The sequence below is a fragment of the Dryas octopetala genome, chromosome 2 (assembly GCF_963921425.1).
Source record: "Dryas octopetala chromosome 2, drDryOcto1.1, whole genome shotgun sequence".
NCBI lineage: Eukaryota > Viridiplantae > Streptophyta > Magnoliopsida > Rosales > Rosaceae > Dryas > Dryas octopetala.
In genome coordinates, this window is record NC_141367.1 from 3417014 (window position 1) to 3439969 (window position 22956).

General features: G+C 36.1%; 2 protein-coding genes and 1 pseudogene across 3 annotated transcripts; all 3 read left to right on the top strand.

The window, feature by feature from the left end:
- The first annotated feature begins 2843 nt into the window (after positions 1-2843).
- LOC147292533 (putative ribosome biogenesis protein RLP24) lies at positions 2844-6040 on the top strand. 2 transcript variants are annotated; one of them, XM_086233247.1, is made up of 5 exons: positions 2844-3002; positions 4486-4595; positions 5205-5318; positions 5439-5575; positions 5677-6040. In XM_086233247.1, the coding sequence occupies exons 2-5, from the start codon at positions 4515-4517 to the stop codon at positions 5846-5848; spliced, it is 504 nt and encodes a 167-aa protein (XP_086089373.1). In that variant the 5' UTR covers positions 2844-3002; positions 4486-4514; the 3' UTR covers positions 5849-6040. The 2 variants fall into 2 exon arrangements, with proteins under 2 accessions (XP_086089373.1, XP_086089374.1); XM_086233248.1 differs by having other exon boundaries at positions 2884-3002; positions 4466-4595.
- Positions 6041-15815: 9775 nt separating this feature from the next.
- Positions 15816-16217, top strand: LOC147292534 (uncharacterized). The gene has a single exon (XM_086230875.1). The coding sequence runs from the start codon at positions 15816-15818 to the stop codon at positions 16215-16217; it is 402 nt and encodes a 133-aa protein (XP_086087001.1).
- A 4982-nt stretch (positions 16218-21199) lies between these two features.
- Positions 21200-22648, top strand: LOC147292535 (putative xyloglucan galactosyltransferase GT14 pseudogene; annotated as a pseudogene).
- Positions 22649-22956: the final 308 nt, after the last annotated feature.

Here is a 22956-nt window from a genome sequence, read left to right on the forward strand (position 1 = left end):
TTTTTTTTTGTCCATGTGGCATGTTTCTAAGGGTATGTCAGTGTGCCATGTAGGCACTTAACGGCCTCCCTGACGGAATAGTTAATGGAGGTACTTGGGTGTGCAAAATCAGTAGTTAAGGTACCTCTGAGCAACTTTTTTTTATTGGGGTACTCAAGTGAACAAGGGTGTGTACTTGAGGTACCTGCGTGTAATTTGCCCTAAATTAAACTATACAAACAATATAGTTTATAATTGCATTTCTAACAGAAAATATAATGGAAGTATGAAGTTGACATGAAATGAAAGTTGACGAATATTTTTGCAACTTTTTAAAGTTGGGGTACTAACTTGAAAATAGGATATAATTGAGGTATTATTGTGTAATTTAGTCTTTTTTTTAATTCAATGGATGGTGGTGATAAAATAAGAATAGTGCCTAATTTTAAACACCCTACTCACCAAAAAAATTTGTCTAAACCCCCACCCATCTAGAAACTCTTTCAAAACCCCCTAAAATTTATAATCCTAAATTACCCTTCTGACGCATACTGACGCGCGCTGACGCATACTGACACATGCTGACGTCACTGTAACTGTATTTTGGTGAAACTTTTTTTTTTTTTTTTGGAATTGAAGTTTTTGCTAAAACTCAATATTTCACTAAAACTAAAATCAAACACTGAAATTGAATTTCATTACACTAAAACTGAATTTCAAAAATTCAGTTACACTAAAACTGAATTTCAAAAATTCAGTTACACTGAAACTGAATTTCAAGAATTCAATTACACTGAAACTGAATTTCAGAAATTCAGTTACACTAAATTGAAGAATTCAGTTATGAATTCACTTACTGAAACTGAATTAAGTGATGAAACAATTACACCTCGACTAAAATGCAATTACACCTTAATTAAAAAACAATTACACCTTTACTAAAACAATTACAATTCACTAAAACAGTTACACCTTTACTGAATTCCGTTGCACTAAAAAGAACACAGCAACCTTATCAAAAAAAAAAAAAAAAACAACAATACAACAAGCATTGAGATGAGAGGAGTAGCCAACAATACAACGTCGTCCGATCACCTCACGCGCGACGAGTACACGACAGTCGCCACTGCCTCGATCTGTTTCAACCTGCAAATTTGATTCATCATATTTCAGAACCATAATTTCATTCAAAATTCATTTAAAACTCATGTTTCACGAACTGAAACTGTTTCACTGAAACTGTTTCACGAACTGAAACTGTTTCATCAATAAATGTTTAAATGCTCCTTAGCCATCAATAAAAAGATGGCTAAGGAGCATTTAAATAACATTTTAATCTTTAATTAAATAAGCATGACATTTACTGCACCACCACCACCACAATCAACCAACCTGCAACAATTACCATACCAACAAACTTTCACACCCAGCTCTAAAGACCAAAAGAATCTACATGATAAAAGACATAAATTTCACAATGAGAAAAACAAATTGCAGACATTTCCCCATTCGTTTAGTATGCAACAAAGAGCAGGAGGGGTAAAAATTTCACTTCATCCAGAAGAATAATACAGTGTGTTTCCAGTTTCAACATCCCCCACAGGGATTTTTACCAGTAAATTGGAATGCCAATATGATTAGACGAAGAAAACTGAAGTCAAACTTTGACCTTATGGAAGTCAGTGATCAGCATTGATTCCAAATATACGAACCTTGTGCATGTTTGGAAACTTTGCTACTACCAGCACAAAAACTGCAAGTGTGTTAAAGAACAGTATTGGATTTTGATAGTCTGTTGTGTGAGAGGCTATCAAATACCTGCCAAATGATGGATGGGTAAGAAAAATGAACAAAACCAGGTCTTAATCGCCACCACTTGCGGCGGAGCCGCCGCAGTGGCTGTGAGGTATCAATTTGGGGTTTTTTGATTCATCAACAATTGGACTAATCCAAACACATAGAATTGAAGAGCACAACGAGAAGAAGAAGATGGGTACCTGACTCGACGGAAATGGTCGCCGGAACATAGAGATCGCCGACAAGGATGTCGCCGGCTTCTCTCCTTCGAAACGGCGAGCCTAGGGGTCGTCCAAATCTTCTGATGGCACCAGTAGACTCGGGACGACGAGAGGAAGCCATCCATGGCGGTCCGGCACCTCGTCGTCGCCGGAACTGGCAGATCTCCGGCGGGGAGCTCGGGTCTGCCTAGACCCGATCCGGTGTGGACGCTAGCTTTCATGGCGAGTGGAATACAGGGGGAGGAAGAGGGAGGAGAGACGAGAAGATCAGGACCGGTATCGCCGGCAACCGTCGCCGGACGACGGAGCACGCACCGGCGACAGCTACGCGGAGAGAGAGAGAGAGAGAGAGAGAGAGAGAGAGAGAGAGAGAGTCTGAGTGAGTCTGATCCTCTATTGTGTTATAATCAACGGGAAAGACTAAAAAAGGGTAAAACTGGAACATTAAAAAAATATGGGTTAAACTATTAGTTGACTAGGGGGTTTTGGGAGAGATTAAATGTCCAATAGGGGGTTAGAAAATAGTTTTATTAAAGGTGGAGGTTTATAAATAACCAAGTTCAAACTTGGGGGTTTTAAATAGTTTACATAAATAAGAATGGGGTTGAGAATAGTGTCACTCTTGTGTACATAGCAGTCATAAAAAAACTCTAATTATTTTGCCACTTGTCTTTCTCTGATTTGTGGTTTCAAACACATATTATAGTTCTTATCACACTGAACCCAATAACCCCTTTCGTTTTTTTTTTTTTTTTTTTTTTTTTTTTTTTTTTGTGTTGGTAAAGTTTAAGTAACCCTAAGTCCGGAAGTCTCCAGTAACCTCTCTCTTCTCTCTCGTGTCTTAAACCTCCCCCCTTCTCTTCTCTCTTCTTCTTTCTTCTTCTTCTTCTTCTTCCTCTCTCTCTCTCTCTCTCTCTCTCTCTCTCTCTCTCTCTCTCTCTCAGTGTCGCACTGTCTCAGGCTCTGTCAGGCCTCACAGCCTCAGTCAACGACAAAGGAGTTGAGGTTTGTTTTTTTTTCGTTTATTAAATTTTTCCGGCTTATTTTCCTGCTTGGCTAATTGGTTCGTTGAATTTTTGGGTGCTATGATTATCTGTAACTGTTAGTTAGTCTCCAACAAAAGGATTATCTGTTCATTTTGGATATTATTTGTCAATTGGAAATGCTTGCAGTTTTATTTTCTCAGATTTTTTTTTTTCATTTTGCTGTTGATGAGTTTTATATACTGTAGTCTGTAGGGAATTTGTTTTTTTTTTTTTTGGTTACGAAAATACTGGGAATTGATTGCAATTGATTTGTTTTTAATGATGAGCAAACAAAGATTGATTTATAATTTTTGTTTTGTTTTTTTTTTCTTTTCTTGTATTTCTGAACTTGAGTTTGAGTTCCGAAATTTGACTTGAAGGTTCGAAAACTGTAGTCTCATCACAATCCTGTTGAATCTACCACAGTTGTTACCACATTAGTTCCACTTACTCCATATGGTAGGAAGTGAAAGCCACCTAGGCAACCATCATTCTTTTATTCCTAATTTTCTGGTATTCCTAAAAATTTATAGAAGCCTTTTTTTATTGGTATTCTCTATGGCAGAGTTAGATTGTGTTCTCGCGCTCTGATTATTTTGGCTTACTACGCAGTTATTCATCTCCGGAATTATTTTTCCTCACTATGTGCTGTTTTACAAGCGAGACACTTGAGATGATCTTGTGATTCTCGTTGAGTGTTAGTTGATGCAGGAGCATCTCCTAGGGTTCCAAGACTTATTATTATTTTTAGTAGCTTTTTAATTTTTATTTCCTAGCTGGATTTAGAGTCTAGTTTCCTTATTTCATTAGGTCTTTTAAGATAATTTTACTTTATGTTTTCTTAGTTAGTTTAGGTTTATGCTTTTCCTAGTTATCTTAGGTTTATGTTTTCCCTATATAAGCTTAAGGTTTAGGTTGTAATAGACAGTTTTTGGCATAATATTATTCAGAGATTTCTGATGTGAGAGCTTCTTTTGGGTTCCTAAACCCCAGAACTCATCTATCTACGTTCCAACTTTGATTCTTTAGCTTTATTCTCTCTTTTTTTCTACTGTTATTGTTGGATTTTCCTTTCTACTGTGGTTTTTGCCCTATTACTATAGCTGAACAGCAGCCCTATGCTTCTGTCCTTGCATCATTAGTGCTAACTTGGTGTAGTTGTAGGACAATAGGAGCATGATTATAGAGCTACTATTGAGGTATATCAACTGATCTAATACGTGCTAGATTAATTTGAATGGAGTATTTTATTGTGGTACTAAGCAGAATTGTTATAATATTTTTCACAATTGACCTCTGATTTTGGACAAAAAGGGGGTGCAACTACTTGTATATAATTAATTGCAAGTGGGACCATGGTTGGTTTTCAATTACTTCAATTATATACTCTTTTTTTTTTTGTTCTTTTTAAATTTCTTTTGGGGTACTAATTGTTAATGGCAGTGTCTTATGTTTTTCCTCAGAAAATAGTGCTATATAATCAAAAGGAGCAATGAGGTTGGAGAAATGCTGGTTCTGTTCCTCTACCGTATATCCTGGACATGGGATTCAGTTTGTTCGTAATGATGCAAAGGTAAACTTGCTTTACTCCTATCATAGGATTTTCTATTAGCTCCATTTATTGCGATGCACTTGTGATTTATCATTTTAACTTTGTGCTAAGTGACTCATTTTATCTTCCGTTGCTTGGTTCTGTTTTCAAACTTAACGGTAACTTTGTTAACATAATTTTAAAAGTTTGAAAATGTTACTCATTGTAGTCCTGAACATATATGAGTTCCATTCCTGTTATCAAATACTATCTAGTTCACTGTTGGGTTGCGTTGATAGGGAAGTAGTGAGCTTAGATTTGTTTGCATGGTTACATTGGGATGCAATTTTATGTGCAGTTCATACATATGAGACTGACACTGAGGGTGAGTCAATTTCTTTGGCACTCAGGTTGTGTTAATTTCTTGATCTTTTAACCCAACTTTACTTCAGATATAGTTGTCCTGTTCTTTACTCCTTATAGTTTGCCTTAAATGAAATGGATGATGGTTTTTATAATGCTTTTCATTAATGAATGGGATTCTCTAGTTGACCACTGTCGAATTCCAACTTTGGACTAACCTTGTCTTTACATTATCTCCATTAAAGGTAATATCTTGTTCAATTGCCTTATGACCATTTGTCCTTCTAGATTTTTCGATTTTGTAGATCCAAATGCCACAAGAACTTTAAAATGAAGAGGAATCCTCGTAAGGTAAAATGGACTAAGGCCTATAGGCGGTTGCGTGGAAAGGATATGACACAGGTAAACAAGCTTGCTTTTTCTTATTACAATCCTGGTGATATTACTATTTAATATTGGTATCTTCAGAAGCTTGGGCAATACCCTGTTAATCTTATATTACTCTTTGCATTCTTTTCATAGGACTCAACCTTTGAGTTTGAGAGAAAGCGAAATAGGCCAGAGAGATACGACAGGAATCTTGCAGAGAACACTCTGAAGGCCATTAAGAAGATCGATAAAGTTAGAGTTGATAGGGAGGCCAGACACCATGAGAAGAGGTACTTTCCTCCTCCTCATTGTTATCTACAGTAGAAAACAGTATAAGGTGTTTTTTCTTTTTTTCTTCATATTAAGAAATTTGTTGAAATACTTTGAGCAGGATGAAGGGCAAGAAAACCAAGGAGCACAGGGAGGCAGCAAAAGAGTTGGAACAGAGCATCAACTTGGTCAAAGCTCCGAGTGCGCTACAAAAAGATCCATCACTCACCTTACCGATCAAAGTCAAGGTTTCCCAATCGCAACTGGACAAAACCCTTGCCATGGAGGAGTAAGTTTATTGATGGAAGATGTCAATTTTCTATGTTTTATTATTTGGTGGGATTTGGAAAATTGTACTAGAGATTTTTTCTGCGCCCACTGTTCAATTAACAGTAATGTTGACATATGTTGGAGACATCCGTGGGAGTACTATGATTTATGTTTATAAAGTGATTTTGAAAAGAAGAGATTGAGATGGGCATCCATTTCGAGATATTAAATTGATCATGGTAAACCTGTGTAGATATGTTTAATTTGTTGGAGACATCCATGGAGCGGAGCTTTTGAAAACTGGCCTTTTTTAATTTCCAATGAAGACATTTAGTGCTTTTCTTAGAATTTTAGGAATATTACATATTACCCTCGACAGTGCTCGAGCTTCCTTAGAATTTTAGGAATATTACCCTCCACAGTGCTCGAGCTTCCTTGGAGTTGTGCTCGACCACAAGTACTACTCCACAGGGTTCATGCATGTCTTGATGGGAGGGTTCGACCACTATTTGATAGTAGCTCAAGCACTTAAGGGTTATATTTAAAAAAAAAAAAAAAAAATTTAAACAAAGGCCAAATATATTTAAAGAGCTCAAATTTGGGCTGCTTTTTCAAAATTTCCCTACTTAAATTAGTATGTATTTATGTTATTGTAATGGCTATTGATTATTCTGTTATGCACAAGTAGGATTCATACGGCATGAACATGCATTTTAATCATCTTCCAAATTTGTGCTTTTGATGAATATTATACAATGTCTAGCCAAAAAACACAGATAAACATTGTACCGTGACAAAATTAGCCTTTGGATTGTATGGAAATGATGTTATATTTTATCATATAAATGTTTTTCATGTTTTGGAAAAATGATAACTAATGTATTATATAAATACTAGAATGCTCTAGTAGAATATAAGAGGAGAGGCCCTCTGAGTGTTTGAAATTTGAGCGCTTCACAATGAGGATTTGAACGTTGCATGAGAGAAATAGACAGTAATCTATTTTTATAACAGTGCACCCTCATCACAAGAGTTGAACATTTGTCCTCATTCTCTAGAGAAAAAAGGGCAGAAGTTGGGGCTAATTTTTCTTTAACAACTAATCTGCAGACACTAAAATCACACATCTTCCCCATAATTTCCACCGAAACTGATAGAAAGGACTTCGTTATGTCCAACGCACCCGCCAATACTAATTTTTCCACCTGTTTTACCAGGAAATTTCATGTTGACAAACTAAACATTTAACATTTTGATCATTATCAAGTTAATAAGAGATTACCTTATCGTCAATCAGTCCATTATTTAATATTCGAAGTTTCAGATACTTTTCCTAACAAACCCCTACGATGTTTAAAATCAAATCAGTCACTTCAATTGTATTTTATTTGACAAATTTTATGTTTCAAAATGTTTTCTATTCGATTCCTTAAATGGTGTATTCAATTGAGATTATAATAGATTTTAATAGACTCATAAACTCTTATTGATTTTCATAGATTATACATAGACTTGTAGAATTCTATATAGAGTTTAATGGAGTTTGTTTGAATTTTACAGATTCAATTCTTTTGCATTTTTCAGGGGGAAGAGAATGTGAAATTTCATTTCCTGTATTTAGTAAGTTTGGGAAAATAAACTAGGAATTGGAAGCAATAAATGTTGTTTTTGATCAGTTTTCTAATTATACCTTAATCTATTATTTATTTAGAAATAATAACAGAGTTAGCTTTGTTCCAAAAGAAGCAATATATGTTTTCTCAAAAGGAGGGAAATCAATTTCATTGCTCCAGCAAAAGTTTCATTTTCCCCCAAATAAGGGCATCAGATTCCCTTGGGTTAGAAATTGATTTCCCTTCCGTATACTTATCAAACATGGGAATGAAATTGATTTCTTATTTTCAAGTTTCCAAAACTTAAACCAAACAGGCTCTAAGAGATTTCATAAATTTTTTAGTGGGATGAGAGCAAGATTTTCATAAGTACAAGTACTTTTGCATAAGACAAAAGAAAAAGATACAGTTGATGAATGTCGGGAAAATTGTTTGGTACATGAAATGGTGCTCCGATGATCAGTTTTTCACCATTCTTGTAGAAATTATTGGTTGACTGCTAATTCATGTGTATGTTGCATGTACATCCTACTTATGTACAAAACTAACAAATTTTATATAATGTGTAGAAAAAAAAAAAAAATGAAGGTCTATAGTATCAGAGAAAAAAAAAACTTAAAGTTTAGTAATCTATTATATATATATATATATATATATAAAGGGAGAAGGGGAGTAAGGTTAAACATTCAAAAACCCCAAAACTACCCCTTTTCAAAAAAAACAAAATAGAGATAATTAGGGTTAGGTCTTTTAGAAAAACAGTTTTTAAATGAAGATCGGAAGTTTCCGATTTTAAAATTATAAAAAAATCTTTTTAATTCATAATAAAGTCTTCTCCTGATTTGAAGGGTATTTCCTCTCCTAGGGTGTAGAGTGAACTTTATAGAAATTGTATATCAACTCCGGAATTTTGCGCGGAGCCCAAAATTCAAGAGTTAAAACCTAATATAAAGCCGTCAAAAAAGAAAAATAAAATGACTTGATTAAAAACCCTAAATCACTACTGGTCTTAGTTTAAGAAAGACCTCATAAAATAGACTGAACTCTAAATCTTACTAAAAAATATTGATGACATTATTTATTAACTAAGGTCAAAAGGTTAAAACAACAACTAAGAAATTAAAAAAAAAAAATCAAAACAGAAAAAAACACAATCAAAACCCACGATGTTATACTGTTGTACATCATCATTAACCGGCCAGCCAACCTTCTCCCAACCTATTCTTTTATTTCATCCTAAAACTCTTCAAAATAGTTGGCAAGGCGTCTGTTTTCGGAAGGGAGGAATCTGCATACGGTACTTCTTATTGTTCTTCTTCCTTTTAAAAATTAAATTTATTTTCAGTATGCACACTTAATTCCTTAATTATGTGATTGTGTCTGATAGTTTATGTTGAATGCAAACTCCCAGGAGGGGCTGCCCTTTTCTTTCCAGGGCTCCTCTTCTTTTTCTTATCATTCAGTGATGGAATATTGAGAATGTCATAGTGGGTTTGAACTCCTTCAACTTTTGCAGCTTCTTCAACACGTGTTGCTATAATAACATTGAATATTGACAGACTGGCATTCATGCAAAATATAATTTGAAAAAAATAAATAATAATACAGAGTAATAACTTGGATCAGTTGTGTCAAGTGCAACACAGTCGTAACTATTTTTCTTGGACAGCTCCAATAACATAGCATATGTATAGTTGTTTTCAGCTTAGATAGGCAATGTGAAAAAATTATGATTCAATTCACAGAAAGACAGAGTGTCCGACCAAAGAAAAACAGTGAGCCAATGAGAGAGAGAGCACACAATTAATTGATGATAAAGTTTGAATTTAAGAATGAAAGCAAAAACCTTGAAGATAACCCTTTGGAAAATTTAATTAAATAACCTTTTTTTATCTAACTTAAGCTATTTTGACCCCTTTCTTAAAAACTTATTTTTCTAACATTTTTCTTTGTTTTTAGACCAAAATACCCCTTGTGTGGAATTTTTGGTCGCCACAGTCTACCACATAGTCTACAAAAAATTCCACCAGCTCCTCCACCTTCTTCCTGCAGCTGCCAAACCCTCTTCCATCGTCTTCCTACAGTAGCCATGAAGAGCGACAACCCAAACAAGAAGCTTGAGCTAATCTATTGAATCCATTACCCCATCCGTACAATGAATTCAGGATCTATCAATGAATCTCCATTAAATCCAGATCTGGTTTTGAAGGGGGGGGGGAAGAAGGGAGAGAGGGAGAGAGCCATCTCTAAACCCAGATCTGCAACATGAACACCACCAATCACATCAAATTGTTGAAGAAACTTAGATCTAATTGTTGTGGAATTTAAGAAGAAACTCAGATTTGATTGTTGTAGAATTTGTGGTTGCCAGACAATGCTATAACACCTGCCGACCAGAAAGTTCACCGAAAAGTCCACTTGAAATAGTGCTATAGCACTTATCCATCAGAAAGTCCACCGAAAAGTCCACATCTGTAATTTTTGCATCTTCTTCTTCTCCATTAAATCCAGATCTAGATTTTGAGCATTGTCTTCTTTGGATAGTTCATCTTGTTAACCCAAATCTATAAACTCCACTATCACAGTATCCATCTCTTTTAGATGAAAACCCAGAAAAATAAAATTCTACCACATATGCAACTTAGATCTAAACTGCATCATATTGGGTGCATTGAAATAAAATACATTAGACCTCTAAACCATCAACACCATATCTGGAAACCAAATCTCTAAACCATTGTAATATAATTTCATATTAATTGTAGCTTAAAAATACAAATTGAACATTTTTGTTCAACTTTCAAACAAGAAAGAAACTTCCCGTAATAAAGGGATAAACAATTAAAGAACCCATATTTGTTTTCCAAAATACATATTAAAACTCAAAAGTTTTAATACAATAATTAATAAACTCAAAATTTCTACTAGTTTCTTCACTAACATGAACAACCCATCAATTGACTGCTGATGCAAAGTATATATGTTGAAGTGTAAGTATCTTCTTCTCAATTGGTTTCTTCCAAATGTGCCAATATTGAAGCTCCTGCTTCCAAAGCACGAAGGAGGAGAGAAGGAGAAAAAGTGAGATCTGAAAGAGATCTAATGTATGGCTTGTGTCATACTGGGTTAGTGAGTTGTGGAATGATTGATCTGACAAAAGAGGAGAGAAGGAGTTGGTGGGAGGAAGGAGAGAAGGAGAAAAAGTGAGAAAAAATAATCTGAATTTTGGTATGTATGTGAGGATGTAGTTGTCCTTTCACAAGGAAAATTGTTAAAAAAACAAACTTTTTCTAATAGGGGTAAAAATAGCTTCTTTTTTTTTACCAATGGGGGTCAAAATAGCTTAGGTGGGGATCAAAAAGGTATATTTAATTAAATTTCCCTAACCCTTTTGAGCGAAAAGCAAGACACTCCCACCAAAGGGGCCAGAAATCCTCACTTTGAGATGTTGGGCAGCACTCCAAGTCCACAGAAACGAAAACGCCACATAAATTTAACATGCACACACACAGAGTCGAGAGAGAGAGAGAGAGAGAGAGAGAGAGAGAGAGAGAGAGAGAGAGAGAGAGGATGAAGGAATCAACAAAAACAAAGACAGGCATCTTTCAGAGTAGTGAACAACATTTAAATAATTAATAGACATTTTATCAAACAGTAAGCATGCCGTAAATACATCTTTCCCCACTACAACTTTCATATGCTTTCTTAAGTAATGTTAGGCTATTAGGCATATTCTTTGAAATGCGGAAAGCCTTCTTAGGCTTATTTTAAGGCAGTCACATAATTGTCTATTTTTTGTTTGTCAATAGCATTGATTTTCCCTTTTTAAACCTTGTTTGTGATGATAAATAAGAGGAACTTCTTATCTGGATCATACACAGACCTCTTCCATTGAAGTATATCTCAACTTACCAATGATGAAATATGACTTGTGAGACCTACTCTGCATTGTAATTCGATGATCGAAGCCATCTATTTTTTAAGTCTATATACAAGGATCATCCTTGCAAAAAATCAGATAAATCAGAAATCGTTTAACCACTTGATTAAAAGGCCATCATTTCAAGTGTTCATAGAATCCATATATTCGTCTATTTATTCTATCACAATTAGATGTTTTAATGATTTCCGATTTACCTAATTTTTTACAAGGATGATCCTTGTATAAAGACTTAGAAAATTGACGGCTTCGATTATCAAATTACAATGCGAAGTGAGTCTCACAAGTCATACCTCATCATGTTTAAGATGAGGTATACCTCAACGGAATGAGCCTCTATGCATACATAATATTATATATTGACATTGTATATAATAGTTTTGAGATTTTAATTTTACTTAATTGAAATTATATTCAATATAAATGGGGAACCCATTCCCAGTGGGGAATTCAGTTCCTCGGCAGGGATGGGGAAGGCATCCTAGGTGGTGGGAGAGGGAGGGTGTTGTATCTTGTGTGGGGCTGTTTTGGTGGTTTTGGTTTTTTTTTTTTTTTTTTTCAATTCAGGCCTTAAGGGGTAAAGTTGGAAAAAATAAAAAATTTGTGCAGTTTTGAAAGAAAATAATGGATCCTTCTAGAATTTTCCTTCCTACTATGATCATAATTTTTATTTTTACATTTTGACATTCAATTCGTGGTAATATTATAATTTGTCTATATTGATTGGTCTTTCCTTTATAATTTAAGACCGAAACAAAATTGGGGGATGGAGGATAAGAAATCAGGGCCTTATGCCAACAAAGCTATAATATCATGTCAGACAATCATTGTGTCATAATAGTGTAAGCTGTCAAGAAATGGGTCAAAAATGTATATCAAACTAACACATGAGATTCTAAAGTAATTGACCGTAGAAGGGTTCAAGATCAAAGGATCTGACCCATCCATGCCTATTTTGAATATCTAGAGAAGAGAGAGAAGAGAGAGAGAGAGAGAGAGAGAGAGAGAGAGAGAGAGAGGGAAGGAATAAGGGGCTAGGCCATCCATGGGCGCCACTAATTTGGATGGGGAGGTAGGTGGTGGGGTAGGTGATTTCTGAGTTTTTTTAAAAAAAATTGAAATTGAGGGTAAAATTAAAGGTTTATGAGAAAAGATGTAGGGTTGGTAGAAAAGAAAATTTGGAAGTTTATTAAACATTTTGGGTTAAATACATTTTTGGTCCATGAACTTTGAGGGATTTCTCAATTTGGTCTACAAATTTCAAAACGTGACAAAAATGCCCACGAATTATCCAACTTTTGTCAATTGAGGAAATCTGTTAGCTTCCATTCACAAAGCTAATGGAAACGGCCATGTGAAAAACATGTGACCACATCCCCAAGGGTGGTTTCGTCCATTCAGACCCCCTTCCACCCAGTTCCCTATGTCCTTCCACTCCCTGCGTAAAGTATTGAAGATAGAAAACAAAATGAATCTTGCAGAAAAAAAAAAGAGGAATCTTGTAGAGAAAAGTTAAGATGAATTCCTGTTTGGTAAGTGAGAAAGTGTGAGTTCAAGGTGTAAGATCGGTGCTATTGCGACACTTGGAGTCTGAAATTTCAACAAAGCTAGGATGAATTTTCGAAGAAGGACTAATATAAGCCTGCAACCAGTGTATGGTCAGTGTTTGACCTAAGATCTATAGTTTATTCTCTTGTTTAGTACTGTGATCTATACTTTTTCCTTTGTTTTTCACTTGTGGTCCCAGTATGTCTGGCTCATTATGGATTTTTCATGTGGTCCCCCAATATTGAATTTTAGGGTTTTATTTTTGTTGCATTGCAATAAGTTATGGCAGCTTTGATACAATTGGTCGGTGGGTATTATTTATATGGATCTATGCATTGAATACAATAGTTTATTTTCTCAATGTCATTACCATGGTTGGAGTTGGTATCTTAATTCTTTGTTTTGCCATTGCATATTGGATCGTATATATTTTCTTAACACAAAGCACTAATCCTTGCAATATATAACACAAAGCACTACTCCCTGCAATAAATGACTACTAGTTGAAAGAGTCCACATTCATTTGCACCCTTATGCTGCCTTTTTTTTTTATGCAATATAACACAAAGCACTTTCTTTATGCTACCTAAAACATATGACAACTACTCAAGAGGTAGTGGCCTCATCTATTCATTTGGAAATTACATTAAATTTCTAGAGCCATGTACGTCCATCAGTTTTGTAGAGCTAGGATTGTTCCTGTTTATGTTTAATTTGTGGGCTTAGGCCCACCATCATACTAAAAAAAAGAAGGACAACCAGTTAAATCTACAGGTTATTAATGTCAAAATTCATATTCAAATTATGGTATACCATATTAGTCTGCATTATCATTGTATTGATGGTTAAATCTATTGACTACGTGATTTCTTTTACAAAATGAACTAATGGATATTATGAGTGACATTCATATATATTTATGTTTTGCCTTAAATTACAGATAATTATGATGAGCACTTTACTGTTGAAATGCACCATGGGGGACGATTCTTCAATATAGGTGCAAATGAGTCGCACAGGATATATGTGGGTGGCTCAATAACATACTTTGACTATTGTGACAAGAAATTTATGTCCATGTTAGACTTGACAGACATGGCTAAGGTTGAAGGATATACAGGAGCTTGTGAGTTTTGTTTTAAACTTCCAGGTACAATAGATGATGAAGGCTTGATGGCACTCACCAATGACTTGCAGGTGTATGATATGTGTAACTGTGTGCCAATTAACAAAGTGATAAATGTTTATTTGTCTACTATAGAACCTGTTATTGATGGAGATGAAGAGTTTTTCCCACTAATGCATGAGTCAATGCATGCACACAAGAGACAAGAGGAGGTGCTTATTGAGGACTATATAGAGTCAGCTAAGGATGGTGATAATGAAGAGGATGATCCTGACTTTGTGGATTCCGAGTATGAGCAAACTAATAATGACTTGGATTTTAATGAATGTATAGATCCCGAGTGTGAGTATGTAGGCCCTAGCCAAGCTAAGACAACTGATGGTGCTGGGACTTCAAAGAGGACCAAAACTCAAGTTGGAACATCAAAGAAAAGAAACCATGAGGTTGAGCCAGAAATTGTGGAGTCTGCAGATGAGCTGAGAAGTGTGGATGGTGATTCTGAAGATGATGGAAATGGGAACCCCAAAAAAAAGTTGCCAAAATTTCCTGTTTTCAATCCTAAGATAGATCTAAAAAATCCAAAGTTTTTATTGTGACAGTGGTGGTATGAGTCGAAGAAGTTGTTTAGGGAAGCAGTGAGAGTATATGCAATCAAGATTGGCAGACAAATTAAGATTGTGAAAAATGATTCTATGAGAATGATGGCAAAATGTCAAGGAAAGTGTCCCTGGACTATCACTGCAAACATGGCAGATGAAAGTGGTACATTTCAGGTTAGAAAGTTTGTTGACAAACATAAATGTTCAAGGATGGTGAAAAACAGAAATGCAACCGCAAAATGGATCTTAGAGAAATACTTGAATGTATTTAGAACTAATCCAGACTGGAATGTGAATGCATTTGGGGGAACTGTTAAAGAAGACCACTATGTTAAGATTTCAATGGCATCACTGTATAGAGCCAGGAGGAGGGCACTCAAAGATGTTGAAGGGACCTATATGGAGCAATATGCTTGTCTTTGGGATTATGCTGAAGAACTAAGAAGGACTAACCCGGAAAGCACAATTGAACTGCAGAATGATGCAAACAATAATGGAAATATGATCATCTTTAAAAGGTTTTACATATGCTTTAGTGCAATAAAGAAAGGGTTTAGGAATGGATGTAGGGCTTTGATTGGCCTGGATGGTTGCCACATCAAAGGCCCTCATCCAGGGCAACTGTTGGTAGCCGTTGGTATTGATGCCAACAATGGACTATATCCAATTGTTTGGGCAGTGGGAAAGGTTGAGAACAAAAGCTCATGGTGTTGGTTTTTGCAACATTTGAAGGTTGATCTGGAGATCAACAATAGCTATGGTTGGACCTTTATTACAGATAAGCAAAAAGGCCTTGTTCTTGCTCTTGAACTTGAGCTACCTCACTCTCACCATAGGCATTGTGTGCGTCACTTCTATAACAATTTTAAAGTCGATCATAAAGGCCTCACATTGAAGAATATGCTTTGGGATGCAGCTAGAGCAACTACAATGGAAAAATTCACCAATGCAATGGATGTAATCAAGGAGGCAGATGTTGAAGCATATAACTAGTTGCATAAGTTTTAACCAACAAACTGGTCTAGGTCTCACTTTCATACCTTCCCAAAATGTGAAATATTGCTTAACAACTTATGTGAATTCTTCAATGCAGCTATCATTCAAGCAAGAGACAAACCAATCCTTACAATGCTTGAAAGGGTTAGGATGTATGTTGTTAACAGAATGGCAGTTAGAAGGCAAGCTGTGGAGAAGTGGCATGACGATATTGGGCCTAAAATTCATAAGATACTGGAGAAGAACAAAGTGGATGCTGGTTGGTGCTTGGCTCATTGGAATGGGGAAGGGAAATTCCAAGTAACTTGTCACTATGGTACAACCTTGACAGTGGATCTTAATGCAAAAGAGTGTAGTTGCAGGAAATGGGACTTGAGTGGTATCCCATGTCCACATGCCCTTGTTGCAATTTTCTGGAACGATCATGATCCACTTGACTATATTGATGAGTACTACAAGAAGTCCACATATCTGAAGGCATATGAGCCTTATATCAATCCAATTAGGGATCAACAAAAGTGGTTTAAGACAGCATATCCTCCAATTTCTCCCCCAGTGTACCACAAATAACCTGGGAGGCCAAAGAAGAATAGAAACAAAGAGCCAGATGAGGTACCTGCAACTTATGAGCATGATCCAACAAAGTTGAAGAGGCTTTATTAAAATCAAGTGTAGCATGTGTGGTGGAGAAGGTCATAACATCAGGTCTTGTCAAAGAAGGAAGAATTCAACTCAGGTATGACACAATCAAAATGATGTGGTATAGATGGTTGTAATTGTTTACTAATTAATTCATTTGACTATATGCACCTGGTTTCATGTAGGGAACCTCTGGTGGAGAATAAGCTAGAACATCAAGGAGGGCACCACCTAGAAAAAAGGCTACACAAATATGCTTTTAGTAACTATTTGCTGTTATATTCTATCACAGCATCAATGCACACTTTGACTATAGTTAATTAATCAATGCAGGGGAGCAGCCAAGCACATAACACTCAAGGGAGCCAGATACATGTCAGACAAGCCAAAAAATGCCCTGTAAGCAATCAGATAAAGGCCTTTAACTTTTTGTGTTTGTATGTAAAATTCACTACAATCAATTGAAGCCATAACTCATTTTGACTACAGGTTAGAAGGCCAAGACAGACCACTATGAATCACTCATCTCAGTCCACTGGAAATGTCTTATTTCAGCCTACTGGGCAAACCAATACTTAGTCAAGTATTCAATGGATGCCATCACAAAATGCCAATTCTCAAACTGACTTGGGTGGGGAGTATGCATGAAATTAATTTGAGACATCAAGCTGATGAATTAACTCTTAAGAGTGTTTATTTTGGAACTTGTACCTGGAAATCTAATTATTTAGGGGACTTATAGTTTATCAATTTGACTTATTTTGGCAGGGGGTTAAAATATTGCACAATTAAATAACCCTGGTATAGTTATAATGTTATTTTGGCCATGTGATGGGATATGAATGTTATTTGTATGAGAGAGTAGTGTTCATTTTGGTGAGAATTCACTCATGTATATTTTGTAGCAATTATTGTCAAAATCCTATAATCAGTATGAATGATATTTTGTGGAAAAATGTTGGCAATATTGTGCATTCTTTCAGATGAAATGAAATGAAATGGTACCATAACTGTCTAGTAAGCCAATATTTTTAAACAACAACATCATTCCATTTCCTTTCTTTAATCAACCCCCCACCTTTTTTTTCATTTCTTTTTGTTCTTTAAACAAATCCCCCACTTACTTTAAACAAATGTAAATTTTCAATTGTCAATTTGGTCACGTTCCATTAATTTTTCCAGTAAGACAATGTGCTTGTAGCCATTGAATTCATTAGTTCAAAAGAGTCAATACATATTCATTTGAAAAAGCAGTCAGTACATATTCCAACCCCACAAGCCAAAATAGACTACTCCACCCACACCCATACATTACATAGCATATAGAATAGAAATACCTAGACATTACTAAAACTAGCATTACATCACACTAGAAATTTCCCACCACACAGCCTTCATCAGCTGCCCATATTACTATTTGCATTTTCCATTCCACATCACCAGTATCACCAACCAAGATACAACCAACAACAACCACAAAATCTTTTCTCTTGCTCTACCCTTGTTGGATTCGAGTTGCCCAATACGTCTCAACAACCCTGGGATCACTTGTTTGGATTGCTCACAAATGGGTAGATCAACCCACATGAACAACCCACAACCACCATGGCTCTGCCACATGAAGAAATATAGTGAAATAAAAAACCAGGAATGAGACCCTCACTGATCTCTCATTAAAACCAAAATAAAACTCACCTGATATCTTGCACATGCGAAGATCCTTCTCCCTGGATTAGCATCAGTCCATGATGTCTTTTGTTGGGCCAACCTTGAACAATGACAAAAAACTGGATCCATCTTCTTCCTTGTTTCAGATTTCTCTCACACAACCCAACCCTAAAATCCAAAAATCCAAATGTTTCTTAAATGCTAAATGCTTTATTTTGTTCAGAACCCAAGCCTTAATAACATCTCTACCTCCTGACATAAATAGTATAAGATTAGATTTTTTTTTGGAAAATGAATGTACAATGGCGGGAAAATTGGCAGGGAGTGGAGGGAAGTACGTGGAAGGACATAGGGAACTGGGTGGAAGGGGGTCTGAATGGACGAAACCACCCTTGGGGATGTGGTCACATGTTTCTCACATGGCCGTTTCCATTAGCTTTGTGGATGGAAGCTAACAGATTTCCTCAATTGACAAAAGTTGGATAATTCGTGGGCATTTTTGTCATGTTTTGAAATTTGTGGACCAAATTGAGAAATCTCTCAAAGTTCGTGGACCAAAAATGTATTTAACCCAAACATTTTTAACCGCAACTTGGATGGAATTCGAAAAGGTTGACGGTAGGTTTTACATTGACGCACTTTCAAAAGTTTGCGTACCAAATGTTTAAATTAATAAGTTTTAGAGAAAATTGAGAAAAGTAACAAAGTCTAAGGAGAATTTTGATAGTTTTTCCTAATATATTTTTTTTTTGGTGGTGGCGGGGGGATAAAGATTTGTTTAGGGTTTACGTTGGAGAAATGTCGATTATCATTTGAGATCTTATATATCAAAAAGAGATATGTTAGCTACATTCTCTTCAACCTTTTCTTTTCTTATTCTTGTTTCGTAGTGTAGTCTCATAATTAATCGAAATTGTAAGTTCATTTTTTAGATCACCCTTAAAAGATCATATATGTAAAAAAATTACCTAAATCGAAAATCATTTGTTTATGTAATTGTTATTAAATAAAGATTTGTTTAACGTTTAAGTTGGAGAAATGTTGGTTCTCATTTGAGACCTCGATCATATATCCAAAAGAGAAATGCTAGCTACCTTCTCCTTTCTACCTTCTCATTTGACATTCTCTCTTATTATTCTTATTCCGCATTGTAGTCTTATGTTCAAATTAAATTGTATTTATTTTTTAGATCTCTCTTAAAAGATCATCTTTGCAAAAAAAATCACCAAAATCGAAAATCATTTGGTTATATAACTGTTATTAAATAAACAGATGATTTTGATAATATAGAAAAAAACTTTATTTTTATAATATGGTAATTTTTATCTAAAAATTGAAAGGTTGGGATGATAAAACTACGGCATAAAAAATAAGTAAAGAAATAAGTGTAAAAGCCCAATAACTCATTAATTAATCTTGTTGGGCCTTCCATCAGAAAATTGCTTTATTCCATCATATTGCAGTGCATCATAAATTATTACATAAACAATTGTGCAAAGATATATTACTTTATATCAATGAATTCAGCAAAGCAAATCACAAAAACGGATGTTAGCTAAACTCCGGATATCTGGATGAGGAAAAATTATGTTAGGAAAGATATAACCAATTTTTTTGCTAGTCTGTCTTGTTCGTTGATACCTATATTGATTGAGCAAAATTTTGCATCGTAGGAATGAAAACGACGAGACTCGAGTGATTTTTGGATTGTTGTTTGCCTAGACGTGGGCTAAAAAAAGGACCAAAATATTATAAAGCGTCCATAGGCCCAAAAGAGTCTAGTGGATGGGGCGAGGCCCGAATATAGGCTCGAGACCCAAGGGACCAAGGCTTAGTAGTGGCCGAGGAGGCTTGGTGACCTAAAGAAGCGAAGCAGTTAGCCTCGGCTTAGACATGGGTGGTAGCTTGTGATGGACCATGAGTTGGCACTCATGGATACGAGCACTCGATATCATAAAGGAGCGAGGCCTGAGTGGGCCTCGATGCATTAAATGTGCGAGGCCAAGGATTAGCTTAGCCTTAGCACTAATAGAAGGCCCAAGCCTGATGATATAGGCTTAGGGCTTCGCTGTAGGAGAGTCTCGAAGGTCTACACCCAAGGGACGCCCTGGGAAGCAGGCGCTTTGGAGATGGCCCAGTACCGGTGTTGGTCCAGGTTGACACTTAGGGACCCATAGGGGAGGTGGTGAGATCCGTAGGCGACTAGGGTGGCTAGATGGGCCTCTTAATCAAAAGGCCCTAGCTTGTGCGAGAGTTTGCCTAGGAGAAGGCGTGTTCTACTTGAACAAGGAGTCGAGGCCTGTCCTAAGCTAAGACTTAGGCGACAAGCTTTCAAGAACCCTAATTGGACAAGGACTAGGAGACCCTTGGCCATAATCACTATAAATAGGGCACGCTAGCCCCCATGTAAGATATGCAACTCTAGCTCTCTAGAATACTCTAAAGGTGTAATTATTGACTTGAGCATCGGAGGGTCCTTGGCTGGTACCTACCACACCTGTTTACGCTTAGTGTTCTCTGTTCTAGTGTGCAGGGTAGAAGGAGAGTGACGTGGTGATCGACATAGGCCTTGACGTGGACGTCAAAGGCAAGGTTGACTGCGTAACAAATTTTGCGCATCAACATTGTCAATCAGATCTTTGGTACACTGTCTCTTAATTAAACCACAACCACCATGCTCTTAAGATCGAAAGATCATAGGTACACCAAAAATCACTGATAAGTAAATTCATGAAAGAGTTCCAATAAAAAGGCTATGGTGGATACTCACAATTTGATGCGATACATGGTTTGCTTCTACAACTGATTTAGAGTTTTAGACCATTTGATGAATCTCACTTTTTAAGATGATCAAAGGTCTTCTTAGTTTCACATTCGATCTATTATTATCAACTTAACATTATAATTATGTTGGAGAAGAAGGTGACCTTGAAGCTTCAGCTTGTCTTCTATGTACTATGCTACTACATCGACTGGACATAATTAAGTGGTCTTCATTTCTTGTTCTGTGGGCATGCAAACAACAAAACGTTTACAAGAATATTTGTAATGGAAAGTGAATTTAACTGGAGTTAGGATGTTTCTTGGTCATCAAACTTAACAAAATGTATATGTTTTTACTCTAAAAACATATACATTTTGTTAAGTTGAAAGCCATAACTAATTTTAGCCTCTTGCTTATTTTCCAAGCAGAGTCTTTCCAATATCTTTTTCTTTCTTCTTTCAGACTTGCTGATCAAGACCAAATGGAGAAACTACTCAATGGAAAGTGTTCTCAAGAAATTTGGTTTGGCATTCTAGTCTACTTTATTTTGTGCTTTGTATTGCTGTGTTTCGATTATTCAACTTCATTATCCTTTACTGAATAAAAACGTTCACCTAATTGGTGTTATGAAGATTAACCACACCATTTTAATTACCACAGAGGGTTCATGCTCTGATCTTTAGATTCAAATCCATATCCATGATGGTCTTCCTGCCAAATTTAACCTGCTGAACAACTGTAAGTCTCTTACTGCAGAGAATTATGAAAGTCCCAATCTGTTATTAAATTTTGGTTTTGGTCCTCAAATTGACAACTTAAGGGGTTTTAGTCAACAAGAGTTGATTTTCCACAACCCATTTCTTGTTAGAAGTCATATTCCAAAACAAGATGAAGCAGTATGAGGGCTTGACAAACACCTCCACTCTGGCTTCAGCCATTTATATGCCATTCTATGCTGGCCTTGAGGAGAGTCTCCATCTGCGGCATCCTAACTTCACGGCCAGAGACTCTATCGTTAAAGACCTTGTCAAGTGGCTTTCAAGAAAACCCGAATGGAATAAAATGTGGGGCAGAGACCAGTTATTGGTTTCTGGGAGGGTGTCTTGGGATTTCAGGAGGCAAACGAACAATGTGTCTGATTGGGGTAGTAGAGTGAGGTTCTTGCCAGAGTCCGTGAACATGAGTATGTTCTCAATTGAAGTAACTGTATTGAAAAATGACATTGCTATACCATATCCCACGAGATTTCATCCTGCTAAGGACAGTGAGGTGGTTCAATGGCAGAACAGAATGAGAAAACTAGAAAGGCCTTACTTGTTAGTTTTTGTTGGTGCACCAAGGCTTGACCAACAAAATTCAATCCGGGGAAAACTAATTGATCAGTGCCAAGCTTCAAGTACTTGCAAATTTATAGATTGTGGTTCTGGTGGGAACAATTGTGACAACCCGGATATGGTTCTAGGGTGTTTCAGAGCTCAGTTTATTGCTTGCAGCCTCCTGGGGATACATTCACTAGGAGATCAGCTTTTGACTCTTTTTCTGGCTGGTTGTATTCCGGTTTTCTTTCATCCAAGTTCTGCTTATTTCGCAATATTTATGGCCTTTACCTAAGAATCATACCAAGTATTCTGGGTTTATTCCAGTGAGAGATGTGAAAGATTTGAAAGGCAGCATTGAGAAAATCCTGCTTGGAATTTCAAAGGATAAGGAATTGGCCATGAGAGAGGAGGTTGTAAGGCTAGTACCAAGGCTGGTGTATGCAGATCCCAGATCAAGATTGGAGACCCAATATGCATTTGATTTAGCTGTCAAGGGAATACTTGAGAGGATAGAGAGTGTTAGGAATGTGATTAGAGAGGGAAAGGATCCTAGTATTGGTTTTGCAGAGGCAGATAGTAATAAGCTCACATTTCCGGAGACCCTAAAATAAACTTGATTGAATGCAATTCTTGTAACTTTGGGTCTAGAAACCAATATGAGTCAATGCCAGTTCTTACTTTGAGATCCTTACTCCAGCAACCAAAAGAATATATTTCCTCTCTTTTTTTTTTTTGATAAAAACAAAAGGTGAAAAGCTTATGTAGAGGTTGCTACTCCCTAGTTCATATTCCATCTCTCATAACATGTACTTATATAGCGGAACTATAAGCTAAAGATCTGTTCTTATGTTTTTAACTTTAAATTAGAAAAAAAAAAAAAATAAATAAGACATTTGTATTGCACTACACGATTGTTAGC